Here is a 16,288-nt window from a genome sequence, read left to right on the forward strand (position 1 = left end):
ATGGAATATTATGATATGAATATTTGGGATTGTATTTATTTCCTTTCTTTTCTTTATTATAATCTCACTTACCCTGGACAGTAATTAGTGCGCTAATATGTAAAGTTTCTGGCGTATGTACTCATCTTTTTCTGTTTTTTAATGTAATATATAAAGTTTAATAGATCAACTTGTACTCTGTACTTTGTCTACTAGTTTTTGTTGTATATAAACGAGTTTACACTGTGGAGCCTCTGAAATTCTGAAAGCGGAAGTTGTGGATAGCATGTTGTACTTGCACCAAGTACAACAATGTCACTACCATCTAAAGTTAATAAGGAAAACTTTCGCCTGCTGGACCTCTCAAGTGACGAGGAGTCCGAAGACTTGCAGCTAGAAATAATTCCTAGCAGAAAAAAGAAAATCACAAGGTAAATAATTACTATTTGTTTGTATGATCTGATCTCTGTATATACTTGTCTTGTTTGTGATTGTACCCCTCACAGTACGTTGAGTTGTTTTGATAAGAGCAAGATAAAACCTGTTCCATGCTGCAGAGTAACCTACTCCACAGTTCTCAATATTGGCCATCTTGATGTTAGGGCACATTATCAATATGTGCCTTCCAACAGAGAAGGGTCCTTATGCTTCAAGTACAATAAAGTCTGTTTTATCTGAAATTCTAATAGAAATTCTCATAGAAAAGGTCCTTATGTTTCATGTACAATATGGACCATATTGTACATGAAACATAAGGACCCTTCTCTATGGAAAGCTACATATAGCAGTAAGAGAGGGATGTTTTACATTGTCCTACAGTTAAAATTCAATATGGGCAAGTTGTTTTTAGATTATTTTGTAATTGCAGTTAGTCAGTGCAATTTGCCACATACATGTTTGATAAACTGGTACAAACAGACTGCACAGTGAAATTGTTACAATAAATTGTTGTGTAGCCTGCTTAAATGCCACTAATGTTAATATTATAATTTATGAATATTCCTTTACACCAGTGTTTTTCAACCTGTGGGTCTCTACCAGCCTGGAAGCCTGTAATGGCCGTAAAGCAATATATTATACAATTTTATTTTACATACTAAGAGGGTTGCACAATGAAAAAGCTTGCAAAACACTGCTTTACACTATTATTGTATAAATTTATTATGTGTACTTGAAAACTGTCAGTTGTAAATATATTATTTACAGACGGGAACGCAGCAGAGGCACCCCAAAAACACCTGAGCCCAACATAGGAGCAGAGGTGCGATGCGCGCTCCGCTGGGCTCTCCGTGGCACACTATTGCTCTGGCTGCTCATACTGACATGGATCTGTGCCGCACTCTACGACCAAGTGTCTGCAATGAGAGCTGCTGTTGACCATGGTGAGTGAACTGATTACTATACATATGTTTGATGGGAACCGAAGATATAATACACATGCTATTTGTTTTTAACTGATTGCTATTTAAAAAATGTAGAACATAATTTAAAGTTTTATACTCTATTCCAAAATTTATATCAAAATGAACAGGTTAAAGATTACCTTGATGCTGGTCTGTCCATGTGTTTCAGGCGTATTTTTGTCTCTACTAGTTTTATTTGGAAAACTAGATTTACATTTGCTCAGTAGATATATTATTGAACAAAAACTTTAATAAAAAACATGTAGGAAATTTTTATTGAAACGAGCATTAAAAAAAAAAAAGAATATCAGAAGACATATAAGACATAATAGGGCAAACACAACACAACTTGTCAGGCAGTAAGAACCAGAAAAACTATTACCTATTCATCCCTTTTTTTTAGGTTCTAGTACTCAGTTAGGAGACAAAGACAGTATGATTCTCTCTGTCTATATTTGAAATGAGACAGTCCTGGGCCAAACTAGGTACATCTATAAAATTGTCTAGGTGCTAACATTGTTAGCTACAAAACCCTAAAAAAGCTGTTTATAGTTCAAATAAAAAAATAATATTAAAATATTAAAATTAGTTAATAGGTACCTAGTTCTAGGAACAGGTAACACTAACAACATAACTCTTAAATTTAAAAACCTGGACAAAAATTGTAACAGCTCCCTCTAGCGAATTTATCTTAAGAATCGTCATATATTACGTTATGACGTAACCTTTACCGAAAACCGCAACCAAATCGGCCAAGCCGTTTTGGAGATAAATGCAAACATTTATTAGTGTGCACAAACATCGTCCTAAATTCATATACCGTTTCTGTTTTAAAATAATACATTTGTAAACGGAACCTCCATTTTGTCATCAACACAACTGTGTGTGTCTGTGTTTACAAATACGATATTTATTCGCCCCCCGTCCGAAAAAATCACCTGAGATAATTCATACTATACGCACATCTGTACTTCCATGTCCAACCCCGCCTACACTTCACTTAAGTGCCTCCCTTGATAAGACATTATAACATGGGTTGTAATTCCGTATGAGAAATGTCTGCTATTAACTGCTTTGACGTCAAATTCCTGATTGCTTTGCGACATGGTATAATAATATACTCCGCCTGGTACTCCATCCCCGTCTTTTCTAGGTCACCTAACTGACACGGGCCTACGTCATCATGCGACAGCGCTATATGATAATATGCGATAGCGCTATATATAGCGGCCATGTTGTTGTGACGTAGGCCCGTGTCACTCTGGGAATGGAAGACCATGTTTTATTAGACTATGGCTTTGCGATTGTTGTTTGTTATAGTAAATGTATTTAACGTTATATTGCAAACTAAGTGGGTATTGTTAAGATAATCTTACACCTATCATAGTCTAATAAAACATGGTCTTCCATTCCCAGAGTGACACGGGCCTACGTCACAACAACATGGCCGCTATATATAGCGCTATCGCATATTATCATATAGCGCTGTCGCATGATGACGTAGGCCCGTGTCAGTCAGGTGACCTAGAAAAGACGGGAATGGAGTACCAGGCGGAGTATATTATTATACCATGACACCTATTACGCATACCTCATAGTGACGCAGCACAATTCATTACACGATTGACGATAGGTCGTCTTTCTTGCGCCCTTTAAAAGCTGAATCTGTCAATAAACAAGTAGGTGGGACTAACTTACATTTTCAGTTGGGTTTTCTATAGAGTGAACCTAATGAAATTCCTTTAGAGTCACATTTGCGTAACTATAGTCTGTATCTTTAGATATTTAAATAAAAGTAAACAAAATCTACCCTCAAATGGCTCCTTAAGCCAGTTGAGGGTAGATGAAAACATAACATGATCAAATAATGTAGGTTAAAGGCAGGTCGTTCAGGGACAGAGGACAGATTCAGGCGGTTTTGTATTTGGTTGGTTAACCAATAAATGTTATAACTACCCGAACATATGCAAGCAAGCAAGAACATATGCAAGAAGCAGTGGTGGCCGAGTGGATATGACGTCTGACTTTCAATCTGGAGGTCGCGGGTTCAAATCCTGGCTCGTACCAATGAGTTTTTCGAAACTTATGTACGAAATATCATTTGATATTTACCACTAGCTTTTCGGTGAAGGAAAACATCGTGAGGAAACCTGCATACATCTGCGAAGAAATTCAAAGGTGTATGTGAAGTCCCCAATCCGCATTGGGCTAGCGTGGGGACTATAGCCCAAGCCCTCTCGCGCATGAGAGGAGGCCTGTGCCCAGCAGTGGGACGTATATAGGCTGAGATGACCCGAACATATACAAATTATTTGTTTACTTTTATTTAAATACCTAAAGATACAGAGTATACATAGCAATGTCAGTAGGTAGGTAGTTCATCGTAGGTAGGTTCATAACAATTTTAGCCTTCTTCGAAACTTTTCAGAATAGTTCTCTATTTTGTGAAATCCCATCGGGGCAGTTGAGGTGAGTTTGTTTTATAACCTTTTCAAAGCAAAACCTGCTTAAATTTTCCGTGCAATATTAGTTTTATTTATTGTTGTAAGAAATTGAATTAATAATAAGTTTTATATGCGTGATATATCATGACGTGGGGTAGGGTGTATCAATATCATCATATCATATCAAGGGTAGGTATATCAAATTCCGTTTCAGGGTTGAGAGCTACGCAGGTGTTTCGGCAATTATAGGTAATTTAATGTACTGTTGTACCAGCCTAATACGCGTATTGGATTTACGGTTTTAGTTAAAATGAGTATGTGGATTCGATATTTTATACCTTGAAACGACAATATTAATAGGCATTGCGGCAAGCAGTCCTCATGCTCCCTAAGTAAGCCTTGGCAAAATGCGTGGTTGGATGATGATGATGATGGCACATTCAAGACGGGAAAACAGCCAATATAAAGATCATTTGGGACATGCGCGACGGCTGAAACAACGTTGATTTATAGCAGTTACACCTAATTACCGTGTGAAGTTAATGTGTAGTACATAAACATAGACATTAAAACAAATTGAAGTTAACTGGGTGCTACTTAGTAATAATTGGACCTCTAATTACGCGTAGGTACTAACAGACTGCAGACATAGAGAAGTGTGAAAAGACTCGTAGAAAAGTTACTAGTTATACACGTATGTAGTGACGGAAGTAGTGTCACCAAATGTATGGGACGTGCAAATTTTGGTATCGGATGAATTCACTTGGCACAGATATAGTACAGGTACGTAAAGCTAAACCAATCCAGCCCGGTAGCCATCCGCCACCCCCTGGTGGGTAGGCAGGGGGGCATCCAAAGGTACACGCCGCATATCGGCTTCTATTTACCTACCACCTCGAGTTTGGTATCATTTCCAGATAAATCCGGCATGAGGAATTCATTTTTGAGACCTTTGATGTACGGTTTAATAGAAAAAAATAAATATATTGACGAATAAATCAAAATCGGTGTGCTATTTTTTTATTCAACTATTACTATTATCAGCCGAAACTAGAAATGCTAGAAAGTTGAAATTTGCACACCAGGTTACATTTATAATGTGTACAAGAGGTAAGAAGCGATTTTGAAAAATTCAACCCCTAAGGGGGTTAAAAGGGGGATGAAAGTTTGTATGGGGTTCATGTTTTATTTTAAGCTAGTAATTTCAAACTTCGTTAAAAGATATACTATTAAAATACAAGAAAACTAATTTCAGCGTTTTTGAAAATTCATCCCCTAAAGTGGCGAAATAGGGGTTGAAAATTTGTATGGAGATCAAATTTTTTTTCGAGTGTGGGGCTTGAAACTTTTTATATGTGCATATTATTAGAATACAAGAAAAGTAATTTCAGCGTTTTTAAAAATTCTTCCTCTAACGTGGTTAAAAAGGAGTTGAAAGCTTGAATCCATTACAAATTACTTTGACTGCCCCCCCTGCCTACCTGCCAGGGGGTGGCGGATGTCTACCGGGCTCAAATAGCTTAGCTTTAGGTATATTACATCTGTGCTAAGTGAATTCATCCGATACCAAAATTTAAACGTGCAATTCTTGTATATTTATTTATTTATATATTTCGGGGATCTGGGATGATAGGGGTTTTCGGGGCCGAAAAATCGATCTAGGTCTAGGTCTTATCTCTGAGAAAACGCGCAATTTGGAGTTTTAATATGTTTTCCGAGCAAAGCTCGGCCTCCCAGATATTTTGTAGTTATAGGTAGTTAGACTAAGATAAGTCTGCAGCGATTTTGATAGCCCAGAGTGTGCATGAGTTTTAAATGTCAAACTTCAATGAAATTATGATGCACTTGCAGTCTTTGCTGTCAACATCGTTGCAGAGTTATCTTGGAAACTATTCAAACTATTCTATTCTATTTTCTACGCCTTGACGTTTTCCCGCATGCATCGTAAAAGGTACCCAAAACCCAAGTTCCGGCAGGCTAATATCGCAAAAATTTGCACCGATATTTTTTTTATGAAAGCGATTCAGTACCATCTGCCCAAGAGACGTTACATGATATTGAAGGTTCGTTGGTTCCAAAGAACTTATGAGTAAGAGTTCGAACACACGACCAATTTGAGAGTCCCGCGTCGCAAGTATTACCATCCACTACCGATAGTACCGATGCTTTATTTATCTATGATTATCTCCAGTAATACCTTATCTAGGTATGGATATTTAGATTCTAGACGGTCAGGTCATATGATTTGGCGATGCGATGTCTTATCCAGCGGCTCTATTTCCGGCGTCAGCAGTACGCACGCGCGTCGCGCCTGCGTGACGTCACGGCTAGTTCGCTCCCCAAAGTCCGAGGGGAGTACCGCGTACTACTCGACTACAAAAACATTTCTAGTAAAGGTAGTCACCGGGAAAACAACCGTTTGGACACCTAGGGGACCTATTCTAATAGACGTAGTCAGTTAAAACATTACGCTGTTTTGCAACTTGGTCGTTTTCAGAGTGTTTTTAGTGACAAGAAAGAGTTCTAGTTGTTTGTATTTCAGTGATAGTGTTTCGTGTTATATGAGGTTTCAGTGTTTGTGTAGTGTTTCATTAAAATTACCTTTTCCTAATACTGCACTTTTATCGCAGACTTTAATATACATACTTACCCACGAATTTGTTGCAGTTTGCGCTATTATTGCCTATTACATCAAATGTTATAACCGGAAAATGGCTTCTTCGAACTAATTATCTTTGAAGATACCTAATTGAAACCAGCCTTTCACGATAATGAAGCTATTAGCACTTTATCGACCTTTATTTATAAGCAGAGCCATACGTAACATTAACCGTACTTTACGTTAATATTCTTTGGAAAATCATTCCAGACTTAAAGCAACGGTAGTTCCAAATGGACAAACAGCTTGAAAGTTAACACTTTAATGTTTATCTAACCCCTTACCCAAGGGTAGACCCACGCAAATACTGCAGACGTCATAACCCTTATGTAGTCCGCAGTAGACATATTTTCACTTGCATCAAATGCAGCAATATCGTGGTTCGTCCTTACGAGTGTTACTGCAGCTCCGCGCAAGCGCGCGTTCATTCACTAGCTCGTGGTCGATATTTCTGCCACAATGTGAATTCCGAAACGTCATAAGAATGTATGAGTTGTAACGGCACTTGCGCCATACATGCTTGAACATTATAGCGCCTTTCTCTGTCTAAAGCTATGCTGTTTATCTTATAACTGTTGTTCATGTACCTACAGCCTTTTCAGTGCACAAAAATTCGGATACAGTTTATCATGTAGGAAAGTGAGACCTAGATAGGAGGGGGTTCAAAGTCGCAGGAATTAAAAAAGTAACATTATGCTGCGCCTTTTATATGTCAAAAGAGGTACATAGTAACATTTTTATTACTTTTAATTTAGTTTTATCCCTCAAGCTTTCAATATCCCGAATATGACCTAATACGTGTTATCGATAGCTCAGCTTTATAGTAAGGCCTGATGTGCCGTCGAAAATTTTTCAAAAGCGTAAATTTCCAGTCTGAATTTTCTTATTTTTGTATAGGAATTTTAGAAATGAAAGTTTCCTTTGATTCCAAAATTTTCTAAATAGCAAATTTTTCCATAAACTTCCGAGAACTTTTCCAACTTGTTGGAAAATTTCTGCAACTTGCACATTTGTAACTCCTTTGTGTAGTTTTCTTACAATAGGTACTTATGCTATGAATTCTTATACTTAGAACGAGCTCTTATACTTAGACCATCTTCCATCTACTAGCTAAATATTTACGGAAGCTAATACCTTATTCAACAAACAAATCGATGTCTACACAACACGGCCTTCAACTTCATTTGAATTATTACCTATACTAATGGAGGTCTGCTGTTTGTCTTTGTATACATTTGTATATGCGTGATTTACATTTGCTCACAAGTCTGGTACGATCAAGCATGTCGTCTAACAAAACCAAGGTTCGCCAATCGCTTTCATTGTCAACGAGTAATGACCTCAAACACTATTACTTACCTCTCGATTCCTATTTTAGTAGTAATAGCACAGAATAAATAATAGTACTAGGTACAGAAGACTCACTCTCTAACAAAACGCGTCTGTTACGATCAGCACAGATATGGCCGCTAGGTGGCGACAGCGCCACGCGCGGCTTATGGCTTTCCCCAAAATTGGGGCGGAACGGATGTACTTTTAGCTACCTGTAGCAAAGCGACGAAATCGCGGAGTGAGCCACGCCTGGTAATAGTACTTAGTATTAGTATTAAAACATTCCACAGCAAAACAAGTACACAGGTAACATAGAGAATACAATGAATGCGAATAAAAGTGAAGTTATCCCTTTAAGGAATCTCTTCCAAACGCCTCGCAGGATTTGCGTTCTGGCTAGGGTTTCTGGTTACTCGACCTTTTTAATTCCTCGAGGCACGGGAATTCTCGACCATGATTTCTCGAGTATCTCGAGAAATTTTGAAAGTTCCAAAAAACACCATGTTAATTTATTTTTTTGCTTTTTTACAAATCATACTCATATGAATCGTAGGTGAAATCAATAATTAAACATATGGTAAAATTTTAGTCATGTGAACAAACCACAATATGGTATTTTATCAGGCAACAATATTCAAGCCAATAAATTTAACTCGATGTGACAAAACTTACAGAAGTTTTACTACGTAATATTAATACTCATACTTATTGAACGTAAAAATAAAGCTGCTAAAAATGTGATATTTTGCTAATAGGAATATATCGGGATGATTTGATTTACCAATAGTCATTTAGTTTTGTAAAATTTGTTATTTCGTTTTTTGGTCCTATAATTCGTTTTTTCAGCATTAGAAAGAAGATACCTATAGATCTTGACGTGTCTTTTTATTGAAAAGCACATTTGAAAAAATAAATCACGGCAAATATGTAACAATTACAATCATATACATTTACATTATTTTGCTTTCATAAGTAATAGTTACTAATTTTTTAAAGCGTTTTTTGAATAAAAAGACTTCATGAATGTCATGATAGTTCACAAGTTTCAGAAGCTAGAACGATAGGGGACAGGGAAGGGGATCAATGTAGTTTTTTATTTGGTTGGTTAACTACCTAACAAATGTTTTAAGTACCTGTAAATGAAAAAAAAAACATTGTTCATATTTATTTAACTACCTAAAGAAATACATTATTGACACATCATGTGTTATACGCGTTTTTTCTTTTTACTTATCACAAGAGACTTATTTCTCGAGTTCTAGAGGCATTGAGTATTTTTTTCCCGTCTCGACTTAGGACAAATTTCTCGAGCAGAAACCCTACGCGCGACTATACTCCATACTTCAAGTATAGAGACCCGAGCGGTCTGCAGGTCTTAATTTTCATGGGACCCCGACAGGTGAAAAAACTAAGAGTTAATTTTTATTAAGTAGTAACACAAAAAGATATGGTTATATGGTTAGAATACTTAGAATAAATAACTAGTAGACGGAAGAAATCCAAAGGACAAATATAGCAAAAAACATACTTACTCTTATAACAGCAATTTACTGACCATGGGTAAATCTTATTCATATTGAGTTAAGGTCTACAGCTTGTCAGTTACGTATGTTAATATATACTGGTAGTAGGTTAGGTACAAGCATAATAGGTAATTTATTTATCAATATGCCAGTTGTCACGTAGACCGTTCGGTGGCCTTAACAAGCTTGCAGTAAACATCTATTAGTGGTGTTTAATAGAAGCAGACAGTATGTAGATAAACAGGAGTTATAAAAATAGAAGTTATATAATAATTCTGTAAAGAGATACCTATTTGAAAACAGAAATCCCAATACCTCTCTCATTGCAAATTTAAAATAAGTACAAACTTTAATGACCGACTGTACCTTTATTAACAATCATCTACTCATCGAAACGATTCCAAGAAAGCATCAAGAAAGTATATCTTTGGTCTCCAGATCAGCTCAATGTCATCTTGGTATATTGTTACTAGTTTTTCGTATGCCAAATTTCAGCTCGGTTGATTACCAACAAGCGTTCGAAAAATGCTTAGCAAAATCAAGACAACTTACATAGTAGTTTAGATACCTTCGTTGCCTCTTTTGACTACCAGTGCTATCGCAAAATACGGGGCCGTACATTGACAGAGTCTACTTCAGCTTTCAGCTGTCAAATTCTTCTGGTAGGTATTCATAACTCTTTGCAGCTCTTTGCTCTTGTCCAGGCCATTTTAAACAAAACTTCCACCCTTTTACTAGTTCTAGTTAACAATATGTATATGTATAATATTTATAAACGAGGCCAGATCAGGACGATAGATATTGTTTCCGTGCAAACTGCAATCATGTTATTCTCATCCACCTATTTTCCATTCCATACTGCTTCCATTTACGACAAATTGCAGTAAGTAATGTTACTCTTAGGGTTGTAAAAAAACGGTTTTTTTTCTGACTTGAAAAAAAACATGAAAAAAAACCGTGAAAGAAAACCGTTTTTTTTTTGGAGTACGTTTTTTTTCAAAAGTATGAAAACTCAAAATTTGCAAGGCAGTTAATACTTTTATACGGTTGTTTTACTTGTTTTAGACTTTATGTTAACCATTAAACCAATTTAATTTAACAACTTTGATTAATAACAACATACATGAAATCTGTAGTGGTAGTTATCGCAATTTACTGTTGGCAACACCAACGCCTCTCGTCGCCGCATCGGGGAATTCAGGGATTCCCCAAAAATTACTTAGTTTTAAGTTACATATACAAATAAATCACGAAAAACCGTTATTGTGGCATATTTTTGTTCATCTGAAAAAAAACCTAATTTAGAAAAAAAACATGGTGCCAGGTTTTTTTTCATGTTTTTTTTTCATAAATTTGAAAAAAAACATTTGGTTTTTTTTCTATTTGCAACCCTAGTTACTCTTAGTCATCGCGCAGGATTGAATCGATGAAATAACCGTTTGAATGATAACACTGCTTTCCAATTTCAGTTTCTAAGAAATGAGTATGAAAATCGATGAATTTATCACGAATATACTCGTACGCCGCGAAACCTTAGGCACAGTCAGATCAATGCTTAGTTAGATAGATAGATGTAGTGTAGGGACGCCCGGCCGGAAGCAGGCGGATTGTTGATCACGTGTTGCGTTCATTCAGCCCAGTTCCCTGGAGTTGGAGCTGCAGGTTACTGTCCCGGGCATCCCGGCGGCATTCCCACACTATTCTCCTCAAATCTTCTTATTTTCCTACAGAACAGAAGGACATCTTTAGTTTGACGTCCTTTAGTTCGTTTTCTTCCAGTGTGTCTCTAGCGAATGTGTTATATCGCGGTGCCGCGTATATAATACATACATTCTGCTAGTAAGTGAAGGCTAGTGTCCTGTCCACACTGTGGTATGGAACCTAACTAACCTAGGCCTACAAGTATTAGGCAAAGGAAGTTGGCAGACGGCCTGGAAAAATGGAAACATAATCTACATGTAGATGTTTCAAATAGTTTCAAATAGGCGTAAAATAGACAAACATTTATTTTTTTCTTTAAAACAGATACATCATCCTAACTACGCCAACGCCTGAAACCTCATGACCTTTTGTTTTTAATTCAACTCTTGACAAGCTTAAGCACATTGATTCTCAGCCGAGAGGTGATCAACTCGCGCTATCATTCGCCGCTCGAGCGCCGGCTAGTGCACACGCGTTGTGATAAGTGAGTGAGGAAGTGTACGAATGCGGTAGCGATCCGGAGACATGGAGAGTGCGGTTCACGCGGCGGTGCCACTGCGGGTTGGCAAGAAGATGCGCAAGAGGCGGGAGCTGGACGCTCTGGTCGGGGGCGGCGGGGCGAGGGGGGGCAGGCTCCTGTCGGCTTCGAGTGATGAGGGGGAGCCCTGGGGCCGAAGGACCTCCCGCCGCCGCCGATCCCGACCCTTCGTCCGCCTCGCCGCCGCCCTGGCCCTATGCGTATGCGTCGTTTCCGCCGCTACGGTGCTGTGGCTCTTCGTTGATGTTCGAAGACAAATCGTCTCTCTTCGCATTGAAATGGATAGAGGTTCGTTAATTGATTGATCAATTAAAATAACTTCATTGTGATGTTTGTTATCTTGGAATTTATAGGCAAGGGCTATATTTTAATAGACATACGAGTACTTACATACATTCTTTGAATATAGTAATAGGTATTTACATTAGTTCGCACTTCACATTGCTGATATGGCTAATAAAGAGAACGATCGTATTTTATTCGCCGTAAAAAAGGTAGCTGCAGATAAAAATATTTACTGCTGCTGTTGAAGATGATATGATAATACCTATTAGATTAGTGAGGTACTTGTTTAAGGCGCTCTTATACTCGAGTTTTACGTTTTCAAGGGGGTGAAGCAGACGAGTGGTAGAACGGGCAGGCGGGCGCCCCGCGCAGCACGTCTACGTCCTTATTCTGACGACATCGGTATTCTGAATTGTCAGTTCCGGGATTTTTAGTTCGGCAATTAATATTGAATAAGATTTATTAGTAAATTCGAATTTTGATGAGTACTTAATGAAATTAAAAACCGGACAAGCGCGAGTCGGACTCGCCCACTGAGCCCACCGAGGGTTCCGTACTTTTTAGTATTTGTTGTTATAGCGGCAACAGAAATACATCATCTGTGAAAATTTCAACTGTGGTGACAGACGGACGGACGAACGGACGGACAGCGGAGTCTTACTAATAGGGTTCCGTTTTACCCTTTGGGTAGGGAACCCTAAAAATGGTAGGTAAGACGGTGAGGTCGGTGAGTGTACCTAAATAATTATTAATTATATACAATATGAGTGTATACATACTTGACTGATCATGTTTTTGTAAAAATCGATTTCGACTGGCAAAACATATTATTTTTTGGCAACCGGGTTTTTTAACCTAATTAGACCCCGCTGAATCCGAAATTGCCGGTTGCTTGATCGAATTCTTGACTGGAAGTGAGATAGTTGATATTAAAGGTCCCTTTTTTTTAGTTTTTCGTAAATAACTCTTAAACGGTGGCGCATAGCAAAAATTTTCTTAAACATAAGTAATCTGCATAAAATTGCCTACATGAAAGATTCCGTACAATTTTTCGCTAGGATCAGTATTCAAAGAGATATTAAGGCGGGAAAGTTAATTATAATCACTTTTTGAAGGTCTCTTTTTTTAGTTTTTCGTAAATAACTCGTAAACGGTGGCCAATATAAAAAAAAATTGTTAAACGTTAATAATCGACACAACATTTTCAATAAAAAAAGATTTAGTACATTTTTAGCAGGGATCAATATTGAAAAAGATAATAAAGAGGGAAAGTTAATTATAATAAATTTTAAGGTTCCTTGTTTTTATTTTTTCGTTAATAATTTGAAAAGTATGACTCATAGCAAAAAACAAATTTTACACAAATAATAAACATAAAATTTCCTACAAGAAACATGTAGAACACTTAATTTTCGCTAGGATCAATATTTAAAAAGACAAAGCATCCGGTAAGTCAATTATAATCAATTTTAAAGTCCCTTTTTAGTTTTTTGTAAATAACTCGTAAACGGTGTCCCATAGCAAAATAGGTTTTTATGAATAAATAATCTTCATAAAATTTTCTGCAAAAAACATCTGAACACTTTTCTCTAGGATCAATATTTAAAACGATATTAAAGGAAGAAAGTTAATCACAATCAGTTCACAGGTCGCTTTTTTTTTCGTAAATAACTCGTAAACGGTGCCCCCGTTGCAAAAAAATATTATACACAAATATTGAACATAAAATTGCCCACAAAAAAGGTTTTGTACACTTTTTCGCTACGATCAATATTTAATGAGGTATTAAAGGGGGTAAGTTAATTATAATCAATTTCCAGGTCCCTATTTTAAGTTTTTCGTAAATGACTCGTAAACGGTGGCCCATAGCAAAATAGGTTCTTAATGTTAATTAACCCCCCTTGGCTAAAAAGTGGCCTCCATGTTTTAAATTCATTTGTTTACGTAAGATGTCCGTCTTTGGGTCACGAATTTACATGTGTGTACCAAATTTCAACTTAATTGGTCCAGTACTTTTGAAGAAAATGGGCTGTGACAGACGGACAGACAGACAGACAGTCGCACGAGTGATCCTATAAGGGTTCCGTTTTTTCCTTTTGAGGTACGGGACCCTAAAAACTAAAAAAAGTGACATGTGAATTGATTGTAATGAACTTTCTTCCTTTAATATCGTTTTAAATATTGATCCTAGAGAAAAGTGTTCAGATATTTTTTGCAGGAAATTTTATGTAGATTATTTATTCATAAAAACCTATTTTGCTATGGGAAACTAAAAAGGGACTTTAAAATTGATTGTAATTAACTTAGCGGCTGCTTTGTCTTTTTAAATATTGATCCTAGCGAAAAGTGTTCTACATGTTTCTTATAGGAAATTTTATGTTTATTAATTATGTGTAAGATTTGTTTTTGCTATGAGTCATACTTTTAAAATTATTAACGAAAAAATAAAACCAAGGAACCTTAGAATTTATTATAATTAACTTTCCCTCTTTATTATCTTTTTAAATATTGATCCCTGCTAAAAATATACAGAATCTTTTTAATTGAAAATTTTGTGTAGATTATTAGTTAATTTTTTTTTATATTGGCCACCGTTTACGAGTTATTTACGAAAAACTAAAAAAAGGGACCTTTAATATCACATATCTCACTTCCAGTCAAGAATTCGATCAAGCAACCGGCAAATTCGGATTCAGCGGGGTCTAATTAGGTTAAAAAAACCCGGTTGCCAAAAAGTAATATGTTTTGCCAGTAGAAATCGATTTTTACAAAAATGTGACCAGTCTAAATTATTCAATTTGATTAATTTTATAGCCTTTTAAAATATGTTTACACAATTTATCAATCGTGACTGAATTCCGGATTGGTTAGATGGGTGTGTGCCTTTGCTGCCCAACTTGTTATAAAATGACAATATGACGGACGAATGTCTGAAATGTCACCGTATTTAAGAATTATTTTGCTTTTCTTCGTAAGTATGTTGAAAAACATTGTGTGTATAACATATTTGCATATTTATACTGTGATTACCCATTTTATGAAACGTCCGCTAAACTAGCACAGGTCCGACGCTGACAGTGGTCACGGGCGTACTGGCGTGAGGAATAGGCGCAAGGTATTGCCGCGTAGGGTGTAATTTAGTAGGCAAAATGTTGAATTCATCAAATGATGAATGAAAAAATTAACGTATCGATAAAAGGACAAGCAATAATGAAGATTTACTTAAAAACTATCGACTGAAGTAAGTTTCATATACATTTTCGTCCTAGTACTTCTAACATAAGGAAATAAAGACAGTGTTAGGCATGTTTTCAACTTAAGATTCTATCGAGAAAATAATGAGCCGTCGTGTTTATGACAAGCAATAACGTAGTTCAAGGACTGAAGTTATACATACTAGAAAATAATGCATGAAATCCTTGTAAAAGTCTGTAAATATGGTGACAAAAAAGTGCATTTTACTACACACCGCGCCTTAAGTAAGAAAATCCTCATTTGGCCCACTAACCGATTTATAAGATCCAATTTAGTACCTAATCATTTCTTAGTAACTATGTTTATCTTTTATCTGTGTATATTTAAATCTCGTAAGACTTGTAAGGATTACGTTTATGTAAGTATAGGTATTAGGTAGGAACCCTTTTTCACTTCACACATGTACAATGATATGATATGTAAGTACACCTAGATAGATCATACATAGTTAGGAATATGACATAAAAATAAGCAGATAACTAAGTAGGTATACATAATGCTCTCTCTGAGGATAAAATGCTGTTTCCATCCAAATAAGTAAATCGAAATACTTAATAACGGAAAATTTTAAACAAAAAATCCATAACTTTTTTGTAAACACTTACAAAAAACAATTGAACTGCATTCAATTGAACTTTAATTGAACGGTACGTTCGTTAATTAAAATACTGAGACGAAGAAACCGCTCAAACGTTACTTGCGTAACTTTTGAACTTTCTTGAATGACCTAACGAGCCGGTATCCGAATATAGAAAGCTCTCGTCAATATTACACCAAATATTCCATGACCTAGAGGCTCGACCGTGAAATTTGGCTTCCGTGCCGTTTATTAACTTATTTACATGAAATTAAGTGATGTAAATAGCAAACGTTGTTTATCTCCAGGGAAACACACGAGACAAGAGCTTATTTGTACATTGTGTGACCTCTATTGTTTTAAGAAACTGCACATATTAAAGACATTTGACACAAACACAATATACAATTCCTACCTTCTTTGGTTAGTACTTAGTTTTTCCACAGACCTATGATCCGCTATCTAGTTCTGTGAGTTTTTCAATGCTGCCATCACTTTTCTGCTATTTGTGGATTGGATGCTCTTTAAATTTTATATATTTGGTCTTCATTAACTCGAAGGAAGGAAGGAGGGAAGGTTCTAAACGTTGTGT

The 16,288-nt window shown here is 36.4% G+C and overlaps 1 protein-coding gene across 3 annotated transcripts in view; it reads left to right on the forward strand.

Moving 5' to 3' along the window:
* Positions 1 to 6: 6 nt before the first annotated feature.
* The window catches only part of LOC134798201 (olfactomedin-like protein 2A), a 29,558-nt gene continuing 13,276 nt past the window's right edge, over positions 7 to 16,288 (forward strand). Inside the window, exons 1-2 of one of the 3 annotated variants that reach the window (XM_063770566.1) lie at positions 7 to 410; positions 1,186 to 1,361. In XM_063770566.1, coding sequence (XP_063626636.1) covers positions 292 to 410; positions 1,186 to 1,361 — 295 coding nt within the window. In that variant the 5' untranslated portion in view covers positions 7 to 291. Of the gene's footprint in view, positions 411 to 1,185; positions 1,362 to 6,109; positions 6,223 to 11,435; positions 11,868 to 16,288 lie in introns of those variants that run through there. The other 2 variants (XM_063770565.1, XM_063770564.1) reach the window with 2 other exon arrangements.

The sequence above is a fragment of the Cydia splendana genome, chromosome 16 (assembly GCF_910591565.1).
Source record: "Cydia splendana chromosome 16, ilCydSple1.2, whole genome shotgun sequence".
Classification (NCBI taxonomy): domain Eukaryota; kingdom Metazoa; phylum Arthropoda; class Insecta; order Lepidoptera; family Tortricidae; genus Cydia; species Cydia splendana.